Genomic DNA, 19,761 nt, shown 5'->3' with positions numbered 1-19,761 from the left:
AAATGACTATGAACACAAACTCAACTCCTTCCCATGTAACATAGTTAAGAACATATACACAATAAATTGGATGGAAAAATCTAATCTTCTATTTGTGCGTCGCTCATACCTATACAGCAGGGGTGTCCAACCTGCGGCCCGAGGGCTGCATGCGGCCCAGTGAAGTATTTTGTGCGGCCCCGGTCAAGGGCGATGCAGTGTTTTCCTCTGCTGCCCCCGGGTGTTTAGAAACATAGAAACATAGAAAGATGACGGCAGAAAAGGGCTATAGCCCACCAAGTCTGCCCACTCTACTGACCCACCCCATCAAGTCTGAGTGCCTTACTAGGCCTCTGTAGGGATCCCACGTAGATGTCCCATTTATTCTTAAAGTCAAGCACGCTGGTGGCCTTGGCCACCTGCTCCGGAAGCTTGTTCCAGTGACCCATCACTCTTTCCGTGAAGAAATACTTCCTGGTGTCACCCTTAAATTTCCCTCCTCTGAGTTTGAGCGGATGCCCTCTTGTGGCCGAGGGTCCCTTGAGTAGGAAGAAGTCATCTTCCACCTCGACACGACCAGTGATGTATTTAAACGTCTCAATCATGTCCCCCCTCTCCCTGCGTTCCTCCAGAGTGTAGAGCTGCAATTTGTTCAGTCTCTCTTCGTACGAGAGACCCTTGAGCCCCGAGATATTCCTAGTGGCCATCCGCTGAACCGACTCGACTCTATAAGCACATCTTTGCGGTAATGTGGCCTCCAGAACGGCTCCTTCCTCTGTCTTGCTGCAGCGTTTGCATGTTTGTGTGGCCCCAGAAACATTTTTTTCGGCCAATGCGGCCCAGCGAAGCCAAAAGGTTGGACACCCCTGCTATACAGGCTCGAGGCGACTGTAAAGAGAGGGGAGGTGGATAGGTAGGAGGGAGAGGAAGGGGAGAGAAAAAAAGGGGAGAGTGGAGGAAGGGGAAAGGGAGAGAGGAGAGGGTAAAGCAGATTAATTATTGAACAGATGGGTTTTCAGTTTTCTTCAGAAAATAATGTGGAAAGGTTCAGTCCTGTAAGGCCATTCCAAGTTTTTACTCCTAGAAAGGTAAGCATGGAGTGGAAAACTCATTTATAGTGAAGATCTTTCTTATCTTTTAACCCACTTTCTAGTACAGTGTGTCTAATAGTCCTGAACTATAGAGTTATGCATCTGAACCTGCAAGTTGCTTGCAGAATCATGTTGCTCATCTTTGAACTCTGCCGCCTTAGTATTTTTTTCTGCAAACAAGTTGCTCAGAAGTATTTATGCTCGGTGGTTTTATTATTTTTTTGTTAGTTTCAAGTTTTTATTATAATTTGATATAATCGCTTATTTTTACTAAGCGAAATGCAATAATAAAAGTCATTAAAACATACACAAAATATTCAAACTATGTGGAATTACAACTTTCTACTGGATCCGGTGATGCTGTTTACGTTGGATCATGTTCCCCTGTCTGCTCCGAAGGGATTCCGCAGCATTCTGTCTAGAGCGGTGTTACTGGGGAAGAAAGCGATTTTGCTTTGCTGGATTTCAACAGATTCTCCGACACTTTCACACTGGAGAACATTGATGATTCACCAAGCTTCCATGGAGAGGCTCTGTTTTCCTTCCTTGGACTCTGCTCAGGGACGGTTATTTTGCCTTTTTGGGATACTTTAACGCCTAGGGCACGTAGCCATTTATTGAATGTTTGAGTTGGTTATGCGGGGACTGCACAGGATTGGAATTTGAGTTTTCTATTGTATAGACTGGGGACTGGGGGGTGGGATGGGGAGGGAGAGGGGGGCAGACCTGTTACAAGGTGAAGTTGGGATGTGTTTTGGTACTTGCTTTCCTTTGTTGTACACCTTGCATTCTTGTGTATTTCACCTTTTCAAAATGCAATAAAATATATTTGGAAAAAAAAAAAATACACAGTTTTTTTAAAGTTCAAAAGAGTAACATGTATGGAAAGTACGATAGGGTAGGGGTTTGAAAGAAGGAGAGAATAAAAAGATTAGGTTAAACCCCCCCCCAAAAAAAATTAAAGGCTGAAAGCATCTTTGAATAATTAACTTTTCAGGTTACTTTTAAAGTGGGTCAGATTAACTTCCTCTCTTAGATGTTGTGGCATCCAGAGCTGGGGCACCATCACCGAGACAATGTCTTGTTGTCGAGTCCCTATGATTTTCACAGAGGGGACTGTTAGTAGCTTTTGATCCAGAGACCGAAGTGAGCGCGAGATACTGTATGGGATGAGTAATTTATCGATTAATTGTGGCTCATTTGATGAGAGAGTTTTGAATGATAAAAGTAGAATTTTGAAGGAGAGTCTATGGGTGATCGGAAGCCAGTGAGATGTTACAGTAGTAAAGTTTTGCAATAATTAACGAATGGATTAGTATATTTAATGATTTTGGCTCAAGAAATTTGGAAACAGAACGGATCATTCGTATCCTATGGAAACAAGATTTTACTATAATAATAATAATAATGACAGCTTATATACCGCAATACCGTGAAGTTCTATGCGGTTTACAGAAGATTAAGCAAAGGTAACAAATTGAATTGACTTTAAGAGGGGAGGAAGAAAGAAAATTAATAGGACAGGAAATTCATTGTTGAGGAGAGAGAGATCAAAAGGACAAGTTAATCGCTATAGAGGGGAGAGAGAAGAGAGGATCAGTTGTCTAGATGCTTTAGGAACAAGTGTGTTTTTAAATGTTTCCTAAATTCCCCATAAGTAGTGGGCGAAAGCAATTGTTCTAGGTCTCTACCCTACGATGCTGCCTGGTGTGAGAGAAGATGTTCATGGTGTTTTTTCAGTTTACAACCTCGAACTGGGGGGGAAACGAAATTGGAATGTGAGCTTCTCTTGTGTCTGTTGGCTGAGAAGAAGAAAAGGTCAGTTATGTATTTAGGGGCAAGTCCGTGTAGTGCTTTGAAGCAGAAGCAGGCAAATTTAAACTTTACGCGCGCCTCCATTGGCAGCCAATGCAGCTGCCGGTAGTAGGGTGTCACGTGGTCAAACTTCCTCAGCCCAAAGATCAGTCTGACTGCTGCATTTTGCATCAATTGTAAACGTTGCATATTCTTTTGGGAAATTGCTAAATAGGCGATGTTACAGTAGTCAAGTAGACTTAGTACGAGGGATTGGACTAGGGTTCTGAATGCCGCTGTATCGAAATAAGCTTTAATGGATCTGAGTTTCCAGAGAGTAAAGAATCCCTTTCTGATTAAGGAATCTACCTGGTCTTTCATGGTTAGGCATTGATCCAAAGTTACACCTAGTATCTTTATGGTGGGCTGGATAGGGTAACTAAGTTTATTGATACATAGTGGTGATTTGGTGTCAAGTGGATGTGGCGAAGCAACGAAGAAAGTTGTTTTTTCTAAATTAAGTTTGTCATCCAGTGCTCCATCATGTTTATGGCTTCTACTGCTTATGGACTCGTGATTTGAAAGCTTATCATCGATGACTCCAATAATTTTTATTGAAGTTACTATTTCTAACTGTATGTTGTTAAGGATAAAAGGGACACCTAAGCTTATTCCATTCTTCCATGGGAGAAGTAAGACTTTTGGTTTTTGTATATTTAAAGATAACATTGGAATTTAGAATTCGGTTGGAGGCTCAATGCCCAGAGTTCCCACTTGTTGGGACCTCTGCCTGGGAGAAAATGCAGACCCTTGTTGCAGGTATCCGCTACTTGAGTGCTCTCCCACCTTCAGCCAGTGCCAGTTTAGTTAAACCGGTTTCCAGTCAACTGCTTTGTGCTGGTAGTTGGCGTTGGCACTGCCACTGCAACAGAGCTCAATGGGTCAATGAAAGCAGGATCATCTTCCTTATAACATGCTGCATTTGTGAACCTTGGGCAATGACTGTGTATTGGCAGCGTTACTTTTAAAGAGGAGAGCATTAGGTTGTGAGATAATTAGGCTACCATAAGGAGTGGTTATAATCACCAGGCTATCGGGACTTTGCTGTGTATTGCAGTGCAGTAAGCCTAGGTTTGTTTTTGTTCCAAGTTTCTACACTGCCAGATCTGAAAACAGTTCTTGGCGGTTTATGTGATAAAGTAGGAAAGTAGTCCGCTTTCACAGATAAAATATTCAAATCCTTAAAATAACATTCAACAAAAAACAAACAACATTAAGGGTTCCTTTTTGCAGGCCTGAATTCTGCATTAAGGTGGCTGAATGGGATGGAGCTAGAGAATGACACGGTGACAAAATTCATCACCGTTCCCGTCCCCGCGGATAACCGCGGGAAACCATCTTCATGTCACTCTTTAAGGAGAGAGGGAAGAATCAGAGTATGAATGGCCACAACCACTGAACCGCAAGCCTTGCATTGAAGAATGCTGAGATTGAGCAGTAACACTCCAGAGCTGTGACTGTGATGTCATAATGCCTCATTCCACCAGTGCCTAAGAGCCAATCACATCAGTGATGTCACAATGGCTTCATTATCCTTGGCTCCCATAAGAATCAGAGTATGAATGGCCACAACCACTGACCCTCAAGCTTTGCTTTGAAGAATGCTGGTGTAGAAGGACCGAGGTTGAAACAGACACTACAGAATGACAGTCTCTGGTATCCAGAGCAGATATTGTGATGTCATAATGCCTCATTCCACCAGTGCCTAAGAGCCAATCACATCAATGATGTCACAATGGCTTCATTATCCTTGGCTCCCATAAGAATCAGAGTATGAATGGCCACAACCACTGACCCTTAAGCTTTGCTTTGAAGAATGCTGGTGTAGAAGGACTGAGGTTGAAACAGACACTACAGAATGACAGTCTCTGGTATCCAGAGCAGATATTGTGATGTCATAATGCCTCATTCCACCAGTGCCTAAGAGCCAATCACATCAGTGATGTTACAATGGCTTCATTATCCTTGGCTCCCATAAGAATCAGAGTATGAATGGCCACAACCACTGACCCTTAAGCTTTGCTTTGAAGAATGCTGGTGTAGAAGGACCGAGGTTGAAATAGACACTAGAAAATGACATGGGATTATTTCCCGCGGTTATCCGCGGGGACGGGAACGGTGTCGAATTTTGTCACCGTGTCATTCTCTAGATGGAGCTTCAACGTTGGAGATTAATGACTAGACTTAAGTGCATGTGGGCAGAGTTACCGATGGAGCTCCAGTATGTGGCACTTTGACAGGGAAGGTTACTCAACTGAGAATTTGTTTATATTGGGAGGAGGTTATAAAATAAATATCCAGAGTTGTTGCAAATAAAGGCTGGAAGCTCAAGTGAAAAAATCCCTTTCCTAAAGAGCTAACTCAAGTTCTGAATTTAGATGAAGTAGAAGAGTGCTTGAAAGTGAGAATCAATTCATTAAATTGGATATCTATCTCTCTATTTATTTTAGTATTTACCACCTACAGCCTAAGCGATTTACATTCAGGGACTTAAGTATTTCTCCCTGTCTATCTCAGTAGGCTCACAACCTGACTAATGTACTTGGGGCAATGGATTGATAAGTGACTTGACCAGAGTCACAAGGAGCAGTGCTGGGCCTGAACCTGTAACCTCAGGGTGCCGAGGCTGCAGCCCGAACCACTCTATTGGAGACATAAGTATGCATGTGTAGTATCACATCATACCTTATGCTACAAGTTTAGCTTGTTCAGCAGACTGGCTCGACAATACAGGTCTTTTATCTGTTGTTATCTGCTGTTACTGTGATAGGATCATTTAACATGCAGGTCAGTGTCCTGCAAACTTTGTCAAGCCGCAACACACTAAATGACTAAGTGGCTGTGGCTCGAGGCATCCGGAAATGTGCGGATGCTGCCGTGATGATGTCACGGCATGCGTGAAGTTCCTCCAGACAGGCCCTGAGCTGCCAGTAGAGGGGGCCAGCAGGGAAGCGGGCTGGAGAGAAGGAGAGGCGACGGCTGTCTGCCTAAAGGATGTGCCTCTTGTGGCGCCTCTCCTCCTCCCCAGTGTGTCGCGACACACCTGAAATTTCAGGAGGCAGACTAGTAGGTAATAGTGCTGAGTCTATCCTTGTTGAAAGTTAGTGTTGGGAGTTTCTATGGGACTCAGAAGAAGAAAGCCAAAGTAATTTAGGTGGACATGGAGGACACAGATTCTATAAATAGCACCTAAAACGTAGGCATCGAGTAATGTGACACCTAGGTGTGATTCTATAAAAGTAAGATGCACTTTAGACACTACTAAGTTCAGTTCTATAAAGCGGGCTTAAGTGTTGATAGGCGTCCTAACCTTAGACGCACCATATTTATGCTAGGGTTTTCTTGGTTTAAATACCGGCGCCTACATGTAAAACATGCGCCTTGGTCTAGGCGTCTACCTCCAATTAAGTGCAATTAACGTCAGTTGCAAATTCTTAATTGCCAATTATCAATGCTGAAATGATTGAGAGAGGCACCTAGATCGGTTAGGCGGGGCCTAAGTTTAGGGGTCATTTATAGAATCTGGGCTGGAATGTCTTGGGGCCTTTTCTGTTAAACTCACTAGCAGTTTCTAGCGCGGGGAGCCGCGCTAAATGGCTCACGCTGCTCCCGACGCTCTTAGAGTTCCTAGGAGCGTCGGGAGCAGCGCAGGCCATTCAGCGTGCTAGCGCAGTTTAACAGAAGAGGGGGGTTAGAAATCTGACGGCTTTCTTTTCTTTTTCTTTAGCATTGTCCCAATTCCTTCATCCAATGAAGAGATCCGCTTGATTGATGATGCATTTGGAAAAGTTTGCCATATGATAAGTGATGGATCCTGGGTTGTCCGAGTGCAGGCTGGAAAATTGTTGGTAAGTGTCCCACTAATTTTTGCCGTTGTCACATCTGCCGACGTTCTGGGAGTGCTCCCAAATCTCTGCAAGACGTCCCTGAGCTTGATGGTTGGTGGCAAACACAAAATTAATTTGACCACTATTTTTATATTCTATTTTCTGATTGGAATATGTTTTCTTTTATGTTATCTTTATAGTTTGCACAGTATGGGAGTAAATGCATCTCTTTCTAGTTAGATGCTGCATGCAGAGTCTGGGCTTTTGGGCTTTCAGGTTAAGTTTTGTCTATATATTTCTTATCCTCTGTTTGGAGAGGGTCTGTCTGTTCTGCATTTGTGACAGATGACGTGTTGATTGTCTGTAAGGACTTGGAGCAATCCAGCTTGTTTATTTTTCCTAGTAGAGTTATTGATTTTCTACTGCTTACTACAATGTTTATTCTATATTGTCCTTCCAGGCTGACACAGTCCTTGCAGGCTCTGTCTCTGTCCCGTCCCTGCAGGCCCATCTTAATTTTCTGTCTGGGGCTCATTCAATCTTAGCCTTATCACTGTCATTGAGTTTGTTATGCCACATAAGTATAGAGGTGTAAAATCCTAAAGTACAGTACAGTGGTACCTTGGATTACGAGCATAATCCGTTCCAGGAGCATGCTCGTAATCCAAAATGCTCGTATATCAAAGCAAGTTTCCCCATAGGAAGTAAGGGAAACTTGCTTTGATATGTTCCCCCCCCCCCGAGGCCAGCAGCACTGCTCCCCCCCACGAGAACCGGCATTGCTCCCCCCGAAGGCCCCCCTGCGAATCGGCACCCTCCCCCCCGCGATCCGGCACCCCCCCTCCCCCCGCCATCGGGTACCCCCCCTCCCGCTGCCTTCGGGCACCCCCACCGCCACGACCTGAGGTCCCCCCAACCCACCCAAACCCTCTTCTTACTTTTCTGTAGCCTCCGCAGCGGTACCGGCATCAGCATGTCCTGTGCATGCCGGTGCCTGAAGATCTGCTTCCTGTGCTGGGCCTGAGAGTTCACGTTCACGTTCGACGTGAACTCTCAGGCCCAGCACAGGAAGCAGATTTTCAGGCACCAGCACCACGCACAGGACATGCTGGTGCTGGTGCCGCTGCGGAGGCTACAGAAAAGTAAGAAGAGGGTTCGGGTGGGTTGGGGGGACCTCAGGTCGCGGCGGGGGGGGCCCGATGGCGGCGGGGGAGGGGGGGGTTGCTGGATCGCGGGGGGGAGGGTGCCGGTTCGCATGGGGGGCGCTCGCAAATCGAAGCGCGCTCAGTTTCCGAGGCGCCAATTTTGCGAATGTTTTGCTCGTCTTGCAAAACACTCGCAAACCGAGGTACCACTGTATTATGGAAGGTAGAGAACCAAAACACTGTGGAGACGACGATGTCCAAGATACAGGTCTTTATTGAAAATACAGTCAAATAATTCACATGACGAGATGTCAAGGACCCATTTTTTCTCCGGCTTTGCTTTGAACTTTGCGAAGTCTGAGGCTTTGGCTGCTTCGGCAGCATTGGGGGAGTAGTTTTCCGTTGCGTTGGGCCGGCTCCTCTTTTCATTACCTGGGGATCCGGCTGACTATGGATGTTGCCCAATTGTATCGCCTGAATATCGATAAACTCATTGCCGACACTAAACTGTTGCTAGTCAAATGGCAAAGCGCTGCCACTTTCACTGTTGGGTAGAATCCATTTATTTTGTATGGTTGTCTTCCCGAAATGGCTTTACGTTTTCCAGATTCTCCCCCTCTCTTTGTTGCAGAGGGACGTTCGGTCCCTCACTTCTTTGTTATCGCGGTTCTGTTGGGGAGGGTGGAGACCTAAATTGCGATGGTCTCTGTTAGTGGGGCCTACCTCCGGAGGAGGTTTGGGGGTGCCTGACATCAGGGTCTATAATCAGGCTTGTTTATTGCGTCATGTTAGTGATTGGGTGTTGGGCACCTCTTTCTATACTGATCTTTCCATGGAGCGGGATCATTTCTATCCTCAAAATATATAAATATATTGGAGAAATAACTCTTAGTAATAAATCCACCAATACTATATAATATCAAATAAAGTGAATCCAATAATATGTTACTTAATTAAATAAAGAATAAAATTTAGTAAAGAATAAAACTTGAATTAGAGTGCTCAGTGTGAATCTTATTCAAAACCAGCAGGTTTGTAGAATATAGATGTAATTTTTCTACATCATTGCACTCACCTACCTACCAACCTTTTAACACTTATTGAATCTGGACTAATGTAGTCAGCTTGTGAAGGCAAAACAATAATTCAAAATTGTATAAAGTACTTAGCTGAATTCAGATGGTACCAACTTCCAAATGAGAGGAGTAGAGTCCAGGATCAATAAACAAATCTTCACAAGTTGGAAAGAAAAGTGCGTGTACTCTCAGATGTAACAGGTACAGACGATCTTGCAATGAACTGTTCCAAGTTAATATTGCTGGTTTTGATGCAATAGCAAAAATGAAAGTGAATCCCCAAAACAAGAAAAACTGCAGAAATTCAACAAAAAATAAACATATGTCAAAAACTCCTCAACGTGAGATGAATAAATATCCAAAATTTCCTCATGTCTATCCTCTTCATCTTTTGTACCTCCTTCATGCCCCTCTGTCTAAATTGCCGAGATCCTGTAAGCGTAGTCTTCTTTTTCGGTCCTTGTGGATAGCGTGGCACCAGACTCTTTGGTTGTGGAATCAGGACTCCCATGTTAGTGTCCTGTTGCCCTTGGTGGGAAATTTAGCTTTCCCTCCGGGTGTTGGCCCATCCATTTCCGGGCTCGGGGTGTGGAGCAGTTAAGGCATGTTCTGCAGGATGATGGGTCTCTACTTTCTTGTGATACTAAGGGTCAGTTTTTGTTTCTGTCTTAGTTGACCTTCGGGTCTGTGGAGTATTAAGGGTCAGTTTTTGTTTGCAGGCATAGAACCAAACAACTTAGAAGTGATCAGATGATAACACAAGTAGTTTGAGAAGCAAAGCCAGTGCTGGGCAGACTTCTATGGTCTGTTCCCTGATCACGATTGGACAGATTCCTCTTCAGTAGTTGGAGAACAAGGCTAGTACTATATAGACTTCTATAGTCTATGCTTTGAAAATGGCAAGGACAAATCAAGATCAAAGGTGCATGCCTAGTATCATATCATACTTATCTTGCTGGGCAGATTGGATGGATTGTACAGGTCTTTATCTGCCTTCATCTGCTATTACTCTGGCAGAAGAGTGATTGGTATCAGCTCAGGCAACTTAATTATAACATAACTTTATTCTTCTATATCACCACAATCAAACGATTTCTCGGCGGTTTACATTGAAGAGAGCTGGACAATCAGCGAAGTACAAAATGCAAATAGCAAAAGTACAATATGTTTCTTAAGGATAATCAGAGTAGAAATATTGCAATTAGTGTAACTTCTATTTAGGAAATAAATCTATCAAATAGTACGGTCTTAATTTCTTTCCGAAATGCGCCGTAGGTCAACCTGGCTCCACTAATGTATTTACCTAACCAGGACTGCTGTTTACTTGCTTGAAACATAAAAGTCCTACCCAAAAAAAGACCTGTATCTACAACCAGTAATCTTTGGATAGGCAAATAAATTACAATTTCTGGTTCTCCTCGTGGGGTTGTATTGCACAAAATGAGACAAAAGATAGATAGTGGCAGAAAAAAAAAATTGCAATCTAAAACTATTCCAGGGCTGTTCCTCCCAGTGGTTTAGACTTAAAGGCTTAAAACTGAGTCTATTTTTTGATGTGTCTACTGTGGTAAGATTACCTTTGGGTATGGTGGGACTTCTCATTGACTCCGTTACAGTGACCTCTGCTAGCATAAAAACAGCACTGAGGGTAATTCTAGGATGGTGCTTCTGTCCTGTCCTCGCAGCTAAGGATGTGCTGGTATCGTACAAAACAGTTTTTATAGATTATGTTCGATACGTTCACTCACAGAACTTCTCAAACCCTCCTCATTAAATATCTTGGTACATTCTCTTGTAATTTCTCGGCTTGACTATTCTAATACATTATACAAAGGAATCGCCCAAAAAAACTTACACGTCTGCAAATAGTCCAAAATACGGAAATAAAACTTTTCGCAAAGGCGAGGAAATTCGATCATGTTACGTCACTTCTGATTAAGGCCCACTGGCTTCCTATTTCTCATCGAGTTATGTATAAAATTTTGCTCCTAACTTTCAAAGCATGTGCCACAAACTCCCCAGAATTTGACAGACTTCTGATCCCATATGCTCCAGCAAGAACCCTTCGTTGAAATATCCAACATTTGCTATCCATTCCCTCGATGCGACACATTAGCACAACTCGTTCAGCCATTTTCTCAGTCCCCATGCTTTGGAATTCAGTGGCCACCAATTTACGCGAAGAAACGATATTAGATAGATTTAAATCAGAATTAAAAGCATTCTTATTTAACAATGCCTCTCCAAGGTAGGGAGAACGAGAGGGCACTCTCTAAAGTTGAAAGGGGATAGATTCCGTACAAACGTAAGGAAGTTCTTCTTCACCCAGAGAGTGGTAGAAAGCTGGAACGCTCTTCCAGAGGCTGTTATAGGGGAAAACACCCTCCAAGGATTCAAGACAAAGTTAGACAAGTTTCTGCTGAACAAGAACGTGCGCTGGTAGGGCTAGTCTCAGTTAGGGTGCTGGTCTTAGACCAGAGGGCCGCCGCGTGAGCGGACTGCTGAGCACGGTGGACCACTGGTCTGACTCAGCAGTGGCAATTCTTATGTTCTTATGTTATCTATATATACAGTAATTATTCTCGTTCTCTAAACCTTTTATTAAAGATGGGTCCCCCCTCCTCATGTATTAATGCTAGTTGTCCCCCTTCCGTCTCAGTATGTCTGTGTGTCTTATCCTATGTATCCCCTGATTTTATACTTATGCATGCCGCTTAGAAACCAGATAAGCGGAAAATCAAATTTTAAATAAACTTGAAAACTTAGATCATTTGGATATGCCACATGGATTGGGGAAGGGACACATCTATCTTGTCAAAACATTTGAAATGCAGTTTTACATTATTTCTCATAAAAGCTTTCTTCTGCTTCAGTTAACTAGATTGTTTGTGTGTGTATTTTTTTTGGTTCACAGGGTTCCATGCAACACGTTAGTGCCCATTTCTTAGAGCAAACTCTTGACAAGAAGCTGATGTCGGATTTGAGGGTAAATAAAACTTTTTTACTTTTGAACACATATATTTTCTGTTGGTGCTAGCATTATAGAGTAGATACGTGGAGGGGCATAATCAAAAATGTGCCTAAGTCTGAGGTGGAAGTTTTGTGCAAAATGTCCACAAACCCAGCATCTGTAGACCGGTACAGTTAATCTTCACAGATGGGTTATATCTCACTGTGACCAGCAGGTGGAGACTGAGGCCAAAATTTGTATATTAGCTGAGGCCCCCCCTTCCAATTCAGTCTGCCGAAAAGCTAAGCAGAAGCTAGGAAAAACTAAATGAGAACAATAAAAACACTCTGAACAGGAGTATAAAGCAACAAACACATGGTAACAACTGTTGGAACATGTATAGAACTAAAATCCTGCAGTGAAAATGTCCTCACGGCTCACCAGCTGAGCCATAGCCGCTGTTCTTGTATCCCTGGCCCTAGAAAAATACTAGAACCTGCAGAAAAAACAAAATCTGCACGCGAGCAAAACCCGCAATCACTGCACTGGTCTACAGGCTAACAGAAAGAAAATTAGCAGGTAATTTCTCCTTTTCAAAGCTGCCAAACGTCTCTCTTTTATTTTTGAAAATGAGCAAAGTATAAGTTTTGGTCCTTAGAACGTCTACCTTTTTTGCCCATTTTCAAAAATAAAAACGTACAAGCGAAAAATGTATAAAAGCAAGTTTTGTAGATGTAGCCACCAACTATCTTGTTTGATTGTGGTAGAAGGAATCCCCATCAGCTGAGTCAGTTTTGGGGGATTCCTGGCAGCTCATCTGATGGGGATCCCCCCTGCTAGGATCAGCTGAGCCACGGAGCCCTACACCCCTTCTCCTGACATCCCGACATCCCCCTGATATCCCCCACATCCCCCCTCACAACCCAACATCTTCTTGATATCCTTTACCTCCCCCAATATCTCCGCGCCCCCCCCCCCCCCATATCTTTGGAAGAGTAAATGGCAGGAGGGGAGCTCACTCAATGACCAGGGATTCCCCCTCTCACTGCATCCCAAGCCCCTTGTTGACAGTACATTGACCTACAATCTAAACCTGAGAGGTTAAGAGTAGTGGCATATTTTTTTCTACCATGAAATTATACACACCGAGTCAATTAACCTTTTGAGCCTTAACAACTTTGTTAAAGTAGAATGAAGCAGCTGTAAGTGTGTTCAAACTTTTGCACATGCCACATTCATTTTTTTAATTGCTAAGGTCAATATTGGAAAGCATTTATACATGTTTTATTTTTATTTTTTAATTGAAGATCTACCGCTCAGTTGTTTGGGTTTTTTTTTTTTTTTTTAAATTCTTTATTCCGTTTTAACTCTTGCAACAAGTGTACAATATTCAATCAGATAATTCATACAAATCACTTGACATTCTAACAATTATTGTCAAATGCATATAAAAAAGACCCCTCCCATTTCTTCAGGAATAAACCCATTAAATCCCATAACATACCTCCCCATCCCCACATTAAATATAGTCCTATGTAATAAAAAGGTGTCCAAGGTGTCTAATCATTAGAATATGCAATCAATGGCCCCCAAATCTTTTTGAAACTATTATAATTTCCTTGCTGTATAGCAAGCACTCTCTCCATTTTATAAATAGGACAAGCTGAATTCCACCAAAAGGTATAATTAATTATAATTATTTTTTAATTGAAGATCTACCGCTCAGTTGTTCTTAAAAGCACTTATCCAGTTAAGTGCTAATGAGAGGGATATTCAGCAGCACTGACCAGATAGTGCCTTGAACCATGTTGGCACTATCCAGACGATGCCTGGTTTCAGAGCTGGAAAGTAACTGGTTAGTGGTCATAGTCACACAGGAAAAACACCATCTTCTTTAGTGTCCATCCAGACAAGCGCAAAAACTTTAGCTAACAAGTGAGCAGACCCCCCACTGGCTCTCAAAGGAGGGGGGAGTGTGGTGCAGTGGTTAAAGCTACAGCCTCAGCACCCTGGGGTTGTGGGTTCAAATCCACGCTGCTCCTAGTGACCCTGGGCAAGTCACTTAATCCCCCCATTGCCCCAGGTACATTAGATAGATTGTGAACTCACCGGGACAGACAGGGAAAAATGGTTGAGTACCTGAATAAACTCATGTAAACTGTTCTGAGTTCTCCTGGGGGAGCGGTATAGAAAATTGAATAAATAAATGAACAGTGGCAAAGCTGTGGCACCCCTGAGGTTGGACAGATCGCCAAAAGGGTCCCTCAATCTAGCACCCGCAAACAGGGACAAGAAGGCCACTGAGCAAATCCAATAGGCCTGACACTAAACCAAGGAAAGACTGCACAGGCTTCCCACCTCCATCTGCTGAAGACTGAGAAAAGTCGATGTCTCAGTCTCCACCTGCTGGCAGAGGAACATAAACCCACCCGTTTCTGTGCCGGTTTGGAAGGACTCAAAGAAAGAAAAGCGGGTAAGAACCTAATTTCTCCTTTATTCTAACTGGATTGCACGTCTAGGTCAGCGCTGAAAACCGGGTATTGAGTTCTGGCTGATATTCGGCTATTGTGTCTGAATATTCAGTTTCATTTTAATCTAATGTAATCCTTCGTTTTATACACCACATCATCCCTGCAAAAGAGGGGCTCGATGTGGTTTATATTAAGACTTTGCACAATATAGTAATTAAAAAAAAAAAACAAACCACCCTGATCTGAACTAGCAGAAAACATAAAAGTCTTTGATTTTTTTCAAAAAATTTGATAGGTAAACATAGAAACATAGAAAGATGACGGCAGAAAAGGGCCACAGCCCATCAAGTCTGCCCACTCTACTGACCCACCCCATTGAGTCTGAGTGCTAGTGACCTAGTTCCTTAACTTGACCCTCGTAGGGATCCCACGTGGATGTCCCATTTATTCTTAAAATCGAGCACGGTGGTGGCCTTGCATGACTCCAGACTGACGGGCAATTCATTCCATAAAGTAGTAAAAGAGCACAAATAGAAGACTTGACTCCTTCACTGAATACCTTTAAACGATGTTAAAAACAGCTTTTAAGCAGATCTACGGCCACTTTGTCGTGGCAGACCTAAAGACAATAGTACAACTGAGTCACCTCATTGTCCATAAAATATTTTAAAAACTTGACAGGCACATTTGAACTTGACTCTGACTAAACAGGAAGTCAAGGGGCATGAAATGTTCAGATTTATATGCAATACTCTGTATCAGTTGTGGACATTTTAAATTACCTTTACTAATACTACAATAAACTGAATTACAGTAGTCCAACTGAGCTAATACAGTTGACTGAACAATGTGGCAAAATGATGTTGATAAAATAGGGCTTGCGCTTTTCCTTGCCCCTGGTAAATATTGGGTGGTATATGTGTAATTTTGTTATACTGAGGTGAAGAGAGTGGCTTAGTGGTACAGCTGCTGCCTCAGCACCCTGAGGTTGCTGGATCAAATCCCAACACTGCTCCTTGTGACCCTGAGCAAGTTACTTAATCCTCCATTGCCCAGGGTATAAATAAGTGCATGTATATTTGTAAACTGCTTTGAATGTGTGACCACAAAAAGGCGGTATAGAAGTCCCATTCCCTTTCCCTATATTACCAAAATAGGAATGAAAAGGGTGCAATATTTGGGATATTCAGGGGTCAATGCCTGTTATTGCATAGTATATATGAGTAAGCGGTAGTATATGAGTTTTAAGAGTTGCTAAGGTCTCTTGAATATTGTCTTCAGAGGGTATTTGCGTAGTCCTTCAAAAGCTGGCCTCCCTGAATACTGCATTTGTTTTTGAAAAGTACAAAATATACTGAATATTAATGGACACTTGGAAAACCTTACGATTTGTCAGCAATTTAACAACTATTCCTATTAGTAAATCAACATATTAGTAAACCAAACCATATGGCTAAACCCCAAGATTCAAATTGGCGGATTTAAGATCATCTGGAAGCATTGGAGGATTACAAGAATACGAACTTTAAATGATGTTATTTCAAATGGTAAACTGCTTGATTTTACACAGTTGCAACATAAATATGGTCTTAATAAATCACAAAGTTTTAGGTGGTTGCAACTGAAGTAGGCCGTTCAGGTAGGGTTCCCTGAATGGAAAAATCTTAGTACGCAATATAGTCTGGAATTTTTATGCTTTCAGGTGGACTTTCTGGGACACCAGGCCGCACAGTGGTATAAAACTATAAATGAATCTGTTAAAAAGAAGCCTAAAAATGGTCTTAGGGATATTTGGAGCATTGAGATTAAGCATCAAATTTCAGCATCTCAATGGCCACAAATTTGATCTTGGAGGATGAGATATACAATGTCTGCATCTATGAGACAAACTTGTTTTTTTCTTCTGCATAGAGCGTTTTGGACTCCAGTTAGATTACAAAGTCTAATAGATGTTGGCATTGTAATCATTGAAGTAGGGACTTTAGATCATCTTTTGTTTTATTGTCCCTTTATCTTAGCCTTTTGGAATTCAATTTGGGATCAAATAAATTGTTTATTGGAAAAGCATGTGGCATTATCTTATGATACAATACTATTTGGTATGTCAATGAGAAAAAAGAGCCAAATATCATCAAATAATAAACTTTTATTGATCATGACAGGAGTCGCCATTCAACATATCACAAATAATTTGAAAAACTACAGTAGACTCAATTATAATTTCTGGTGGAACTCATTATGTCACATATATAAAATGGAAAGCACAATAGCTATACAACAAGGGAATTATAAGAATTTTAATAAAATTTGGGAGCCATTAACTTCTTACTGTAATGAGTAAATACCATTTTCTATTGAAATATACACCGTTTAATGTTAGGAAGGGGGAGGCTTTATATATTAATATTCATATTGGGAAAATAATAGAGGGAATGATGGGGGGAGGATAGTAATTTTATTTATTATAAGATAAAATAGAAAGATTGTCAAGTGATGTGTTTAATTGTATTGTTTTAATGTCTGTACACTTGATGTAAGATTTAAAAATGAATAAAGATATATAAAAAAAAAAAGAAAAATACAAAATTTCTGCCATGCTTTCTTTTCCTGTAACCACCAGACTGTACCTCTCTGTATCACAGAAGACTTTGGGCTGTGTCAATTATGCAAAGAAAATTGGTTCATTGAATTGTGCTGAAAACTGCTTACATTGATGGTTTCTTGCCTTATTGGTCCCAATTTGCATTAAGTTGTTTTCTCTGCATATAGAGAAAGCGCACAGCACATGAAAGAGCCAAAGAGCTATACAATTCGGGAGAGTTTTCGAGTGGCAGGAAATGGGGAGATGATGCACCCAAGGAAGAGATTGACACAGATGCCGTGAACCTGATTGAGTCGGGAGCTTGTGGAGCCTTTGTCCATGGCTTAGAGGATGAGATGTACGGTACGGACTTGCCTCACATTTAGCTCTTCATGTCCTCGGAGATTGATATTAAAAAGCACTTATAGCTGGAACTTTAGATCATTTATTGTTTTATTGTCCATTCATTAAGGCTTTTTGGCAGTCTATTTGGGATCAAATAAATTGCTTGTTAGAAAATCATGTAGCATTGTCATATGACACAATTTTATTTGGCATTTCTATGAGAACTAAATGTCAAATATCTGCTAATAATAACAAGCTTTTGATGATATTGACAGGAGTTGCCATCCAACAAATAACATATAATTGGAAGGATTGTAAAAGACCGAATTATTGTTTCTGGTGGAATTCAGTTTGTCACGTGTATAAAATGGAAAGAGCATTGGCAGTTCAAAAAAGTTACTATAATAAATTTAAGGATGTGTGGAGACCATTATTAAAGTATTATAATAAATAATTTACACTTTTCCCAATTTTAATACTCATGTGGATTTGGCGTGGGGAGGGGGATTCTTGGTTTTCCACTAATAATATATTTATGAATGACATAAGATATTATTTTCATGTGGTATATTTTAGTTGTATATGAATTTGGGAGGGGGGTGGGGGTTAAATCTTCTTGTTGTATGATATTGTAGATTTTCAAGTGATATTGTACTATAATTGTTTGATATTTACTGTACACTTGATGTAAGTTATAAAATGAATAAAGACATTTTTTTAAAAATAGCACTTATAGGGCCAGTACTGCTGAAGACCACGTAGCTGCTGTTTAAAGAAAATATTGCAGACACTTAAATGTTAACTTTCAAAAAACTTTAGCTCTTTAAGTTGTTAAGAGGCCATATTAAAAAGGGATGCAGTTTAGGGTAAGGATAAGTTAGCTGGCATCTAGCAATATTCATCTGTTCACCAGATAAGCTATTTGTGTAATCTGATTTGGACAGATAAGTTGTACTGTTTTCTGTTTAACGTTGTACGTGTATTTTCAACAATCCCACTTGAACAGATAGAATCACTGAAAGTTTGCACAAAATAGAGAAGTTACCATGCTGCAGAAAAATAGACCGTTCTGTTAATTGTTCTTTATAACAACTTTGGCCGTGACCTGAAACCTCGATACATGTATAATTGCATTTAACTGAAACTGAGCGAGTGTATTTTTCATCTGTCTTCTGCCCTATAGAAGTACGAATTGCTGCTGTGGAGTCCCTGTGCATGCTGGCGCAGTCTTCCCCTTCTTTTGCAGGGAAGTGTCTTGATTTCCTGGTGGACATGTTTAATGATGAGATTGAAGAGGTGCGGCTACAGTCCATACACACAATGAGAAAAATCTCCAACAACATCACTCTGCGAGAAGATCAGTTGGACACCATCCTGGCAGTGCTAGAGGTTAGTGCTGGGTCTGAGACTGCCGCCAGTGCTCCTGCCCATCCATGAAGAGCTGTCACCTTAGAGATTTGTTCCATTGGCCTCTATCATTATCCGTATAGTTCAGAGTAAAGGAAGTGTGAGGTGATCATTTTCTTGTTCAGAATTACAGGTCTAGAACGAGGGATAAGTTCTTCACTTGATAAATCCAAAATTTCAGCCATTTACTTCATTACGTTCACTGTGAAAATCAATCGATCCGTTTGTTGTAAAAGGTGTCAAAGTGAGGCTTATTTAAGCTGTTAAGTGAAGTGCCAAGCCTTGGGATCTTTCATTTCTCCTTGGGTAAGCAGGGTTACTCGGCCACACATGGATGGCGATATCTGATGCGCCAAGAAGATTCATTCTCCTAAAGACCTTTTAAAAAAGTCGTCCTGAGCATGTGCCAGCAATTCCCACCCTACAGCCAGCTCACTTCTTCTTTAAGTCTGTTCTATCCACCCTTCCAAACTGGATCCTCCTGCAGAGGCGTCTCAGCTGCAGGTGTGTGTGTGGCGGGAGGGTGAGGGGAGACACAGCTGCTGTAGCAGGTCAGCAGTGGAAATCTGACTCTGCTCCTTTATTGTGCTTCAGGACTGCTGCTTGTTTTCTTTCTGTACTGATTGTTTCTTTGCCATCTCAGATGGCCTTAGCGCCAACTGATCTTTTCTGTGTGGCTTAGTGCCTTAGCCCTGGTTTAATGGCAGTAGCATTGTGTGTGCTATGGTCTGGCTGCACAGGAAATGTACCTCTTGCAAGACTGCACATAAACAACTTAAGTCTGTGCCTGACCTGGGGAGGGAACATCCAAGCCTGCCTTATAGCTGCTAACACTGCTGCTGGAATTGGCTTTCCCTCCTCTCTCTGCCAGCAGTTCTCCTTAAGAAACTGTTTTGGCCAATCAGGCTCAGCCCTAAATAAGTCCATGATTGGCTTAGGTGCCTCAGGCCCCTCCCAAGGGAGGAGCCCAAGGTGCCTGAGCCAGTCAGAGCCTTAGGCCCCGCCCCATGAATCACATGATGCACCGGGGCGGGG

The 19,761-nt window shown here is 42.0% G+C and overlaps 1 protein-coding gene across 2 annotated transcripts in view; it reads left to right on the top strand.

Moving 5' to 3' along the window:
• INTS4 (integrator complex subunit 4) overlaps positions 1-19,761 on the top strand; it is an 84,512-nt gene that overhangs the window by 18,915 nt on the left and 45,836 nt on the right. For both annotated transcript variants that reach the window (XM_033947840.1, XM_033947838.1), the window contains 4 exons: positions 6,652-6,772; positions 11,887-11,958; positions 17,163-17,337; positions 18,503-18,708. In XM_033947840.1, the coding sequence (XP_033803731.1) occupies positions 6,652-6,772; positions 11,887-11,958; positions 17,163-17,337; positions 18,503-18,708 (574 nt within the window). The remainder of the gene's footprint in view (positions 1-6,651; positions 6,773-11,886; positions 11,959-17,162; positions 17,338-18,502; positions 18,709-19,761) is intronic.

The sequence above is a fragment of the Geotrypetes seraphini genome, chromosome 6, assembly GCF_902459505.1.
Source record: "Geotrypetes seraphini chromosome 6, aGeoSer1.1, whole genome shotgun sequence".
Lineage (NCBI taxonomy): Eukaryota > Metazoa > Chordata > Amphibia > Gymnophiona > Dermophiidae > Geotrypetes > Geotrypetes seraphini.
The sequence above is the reverse complement of the archived record's forward strand: the minus strand, read 5'-3'. Positions and strand labels throughout refer to the sequence as shown.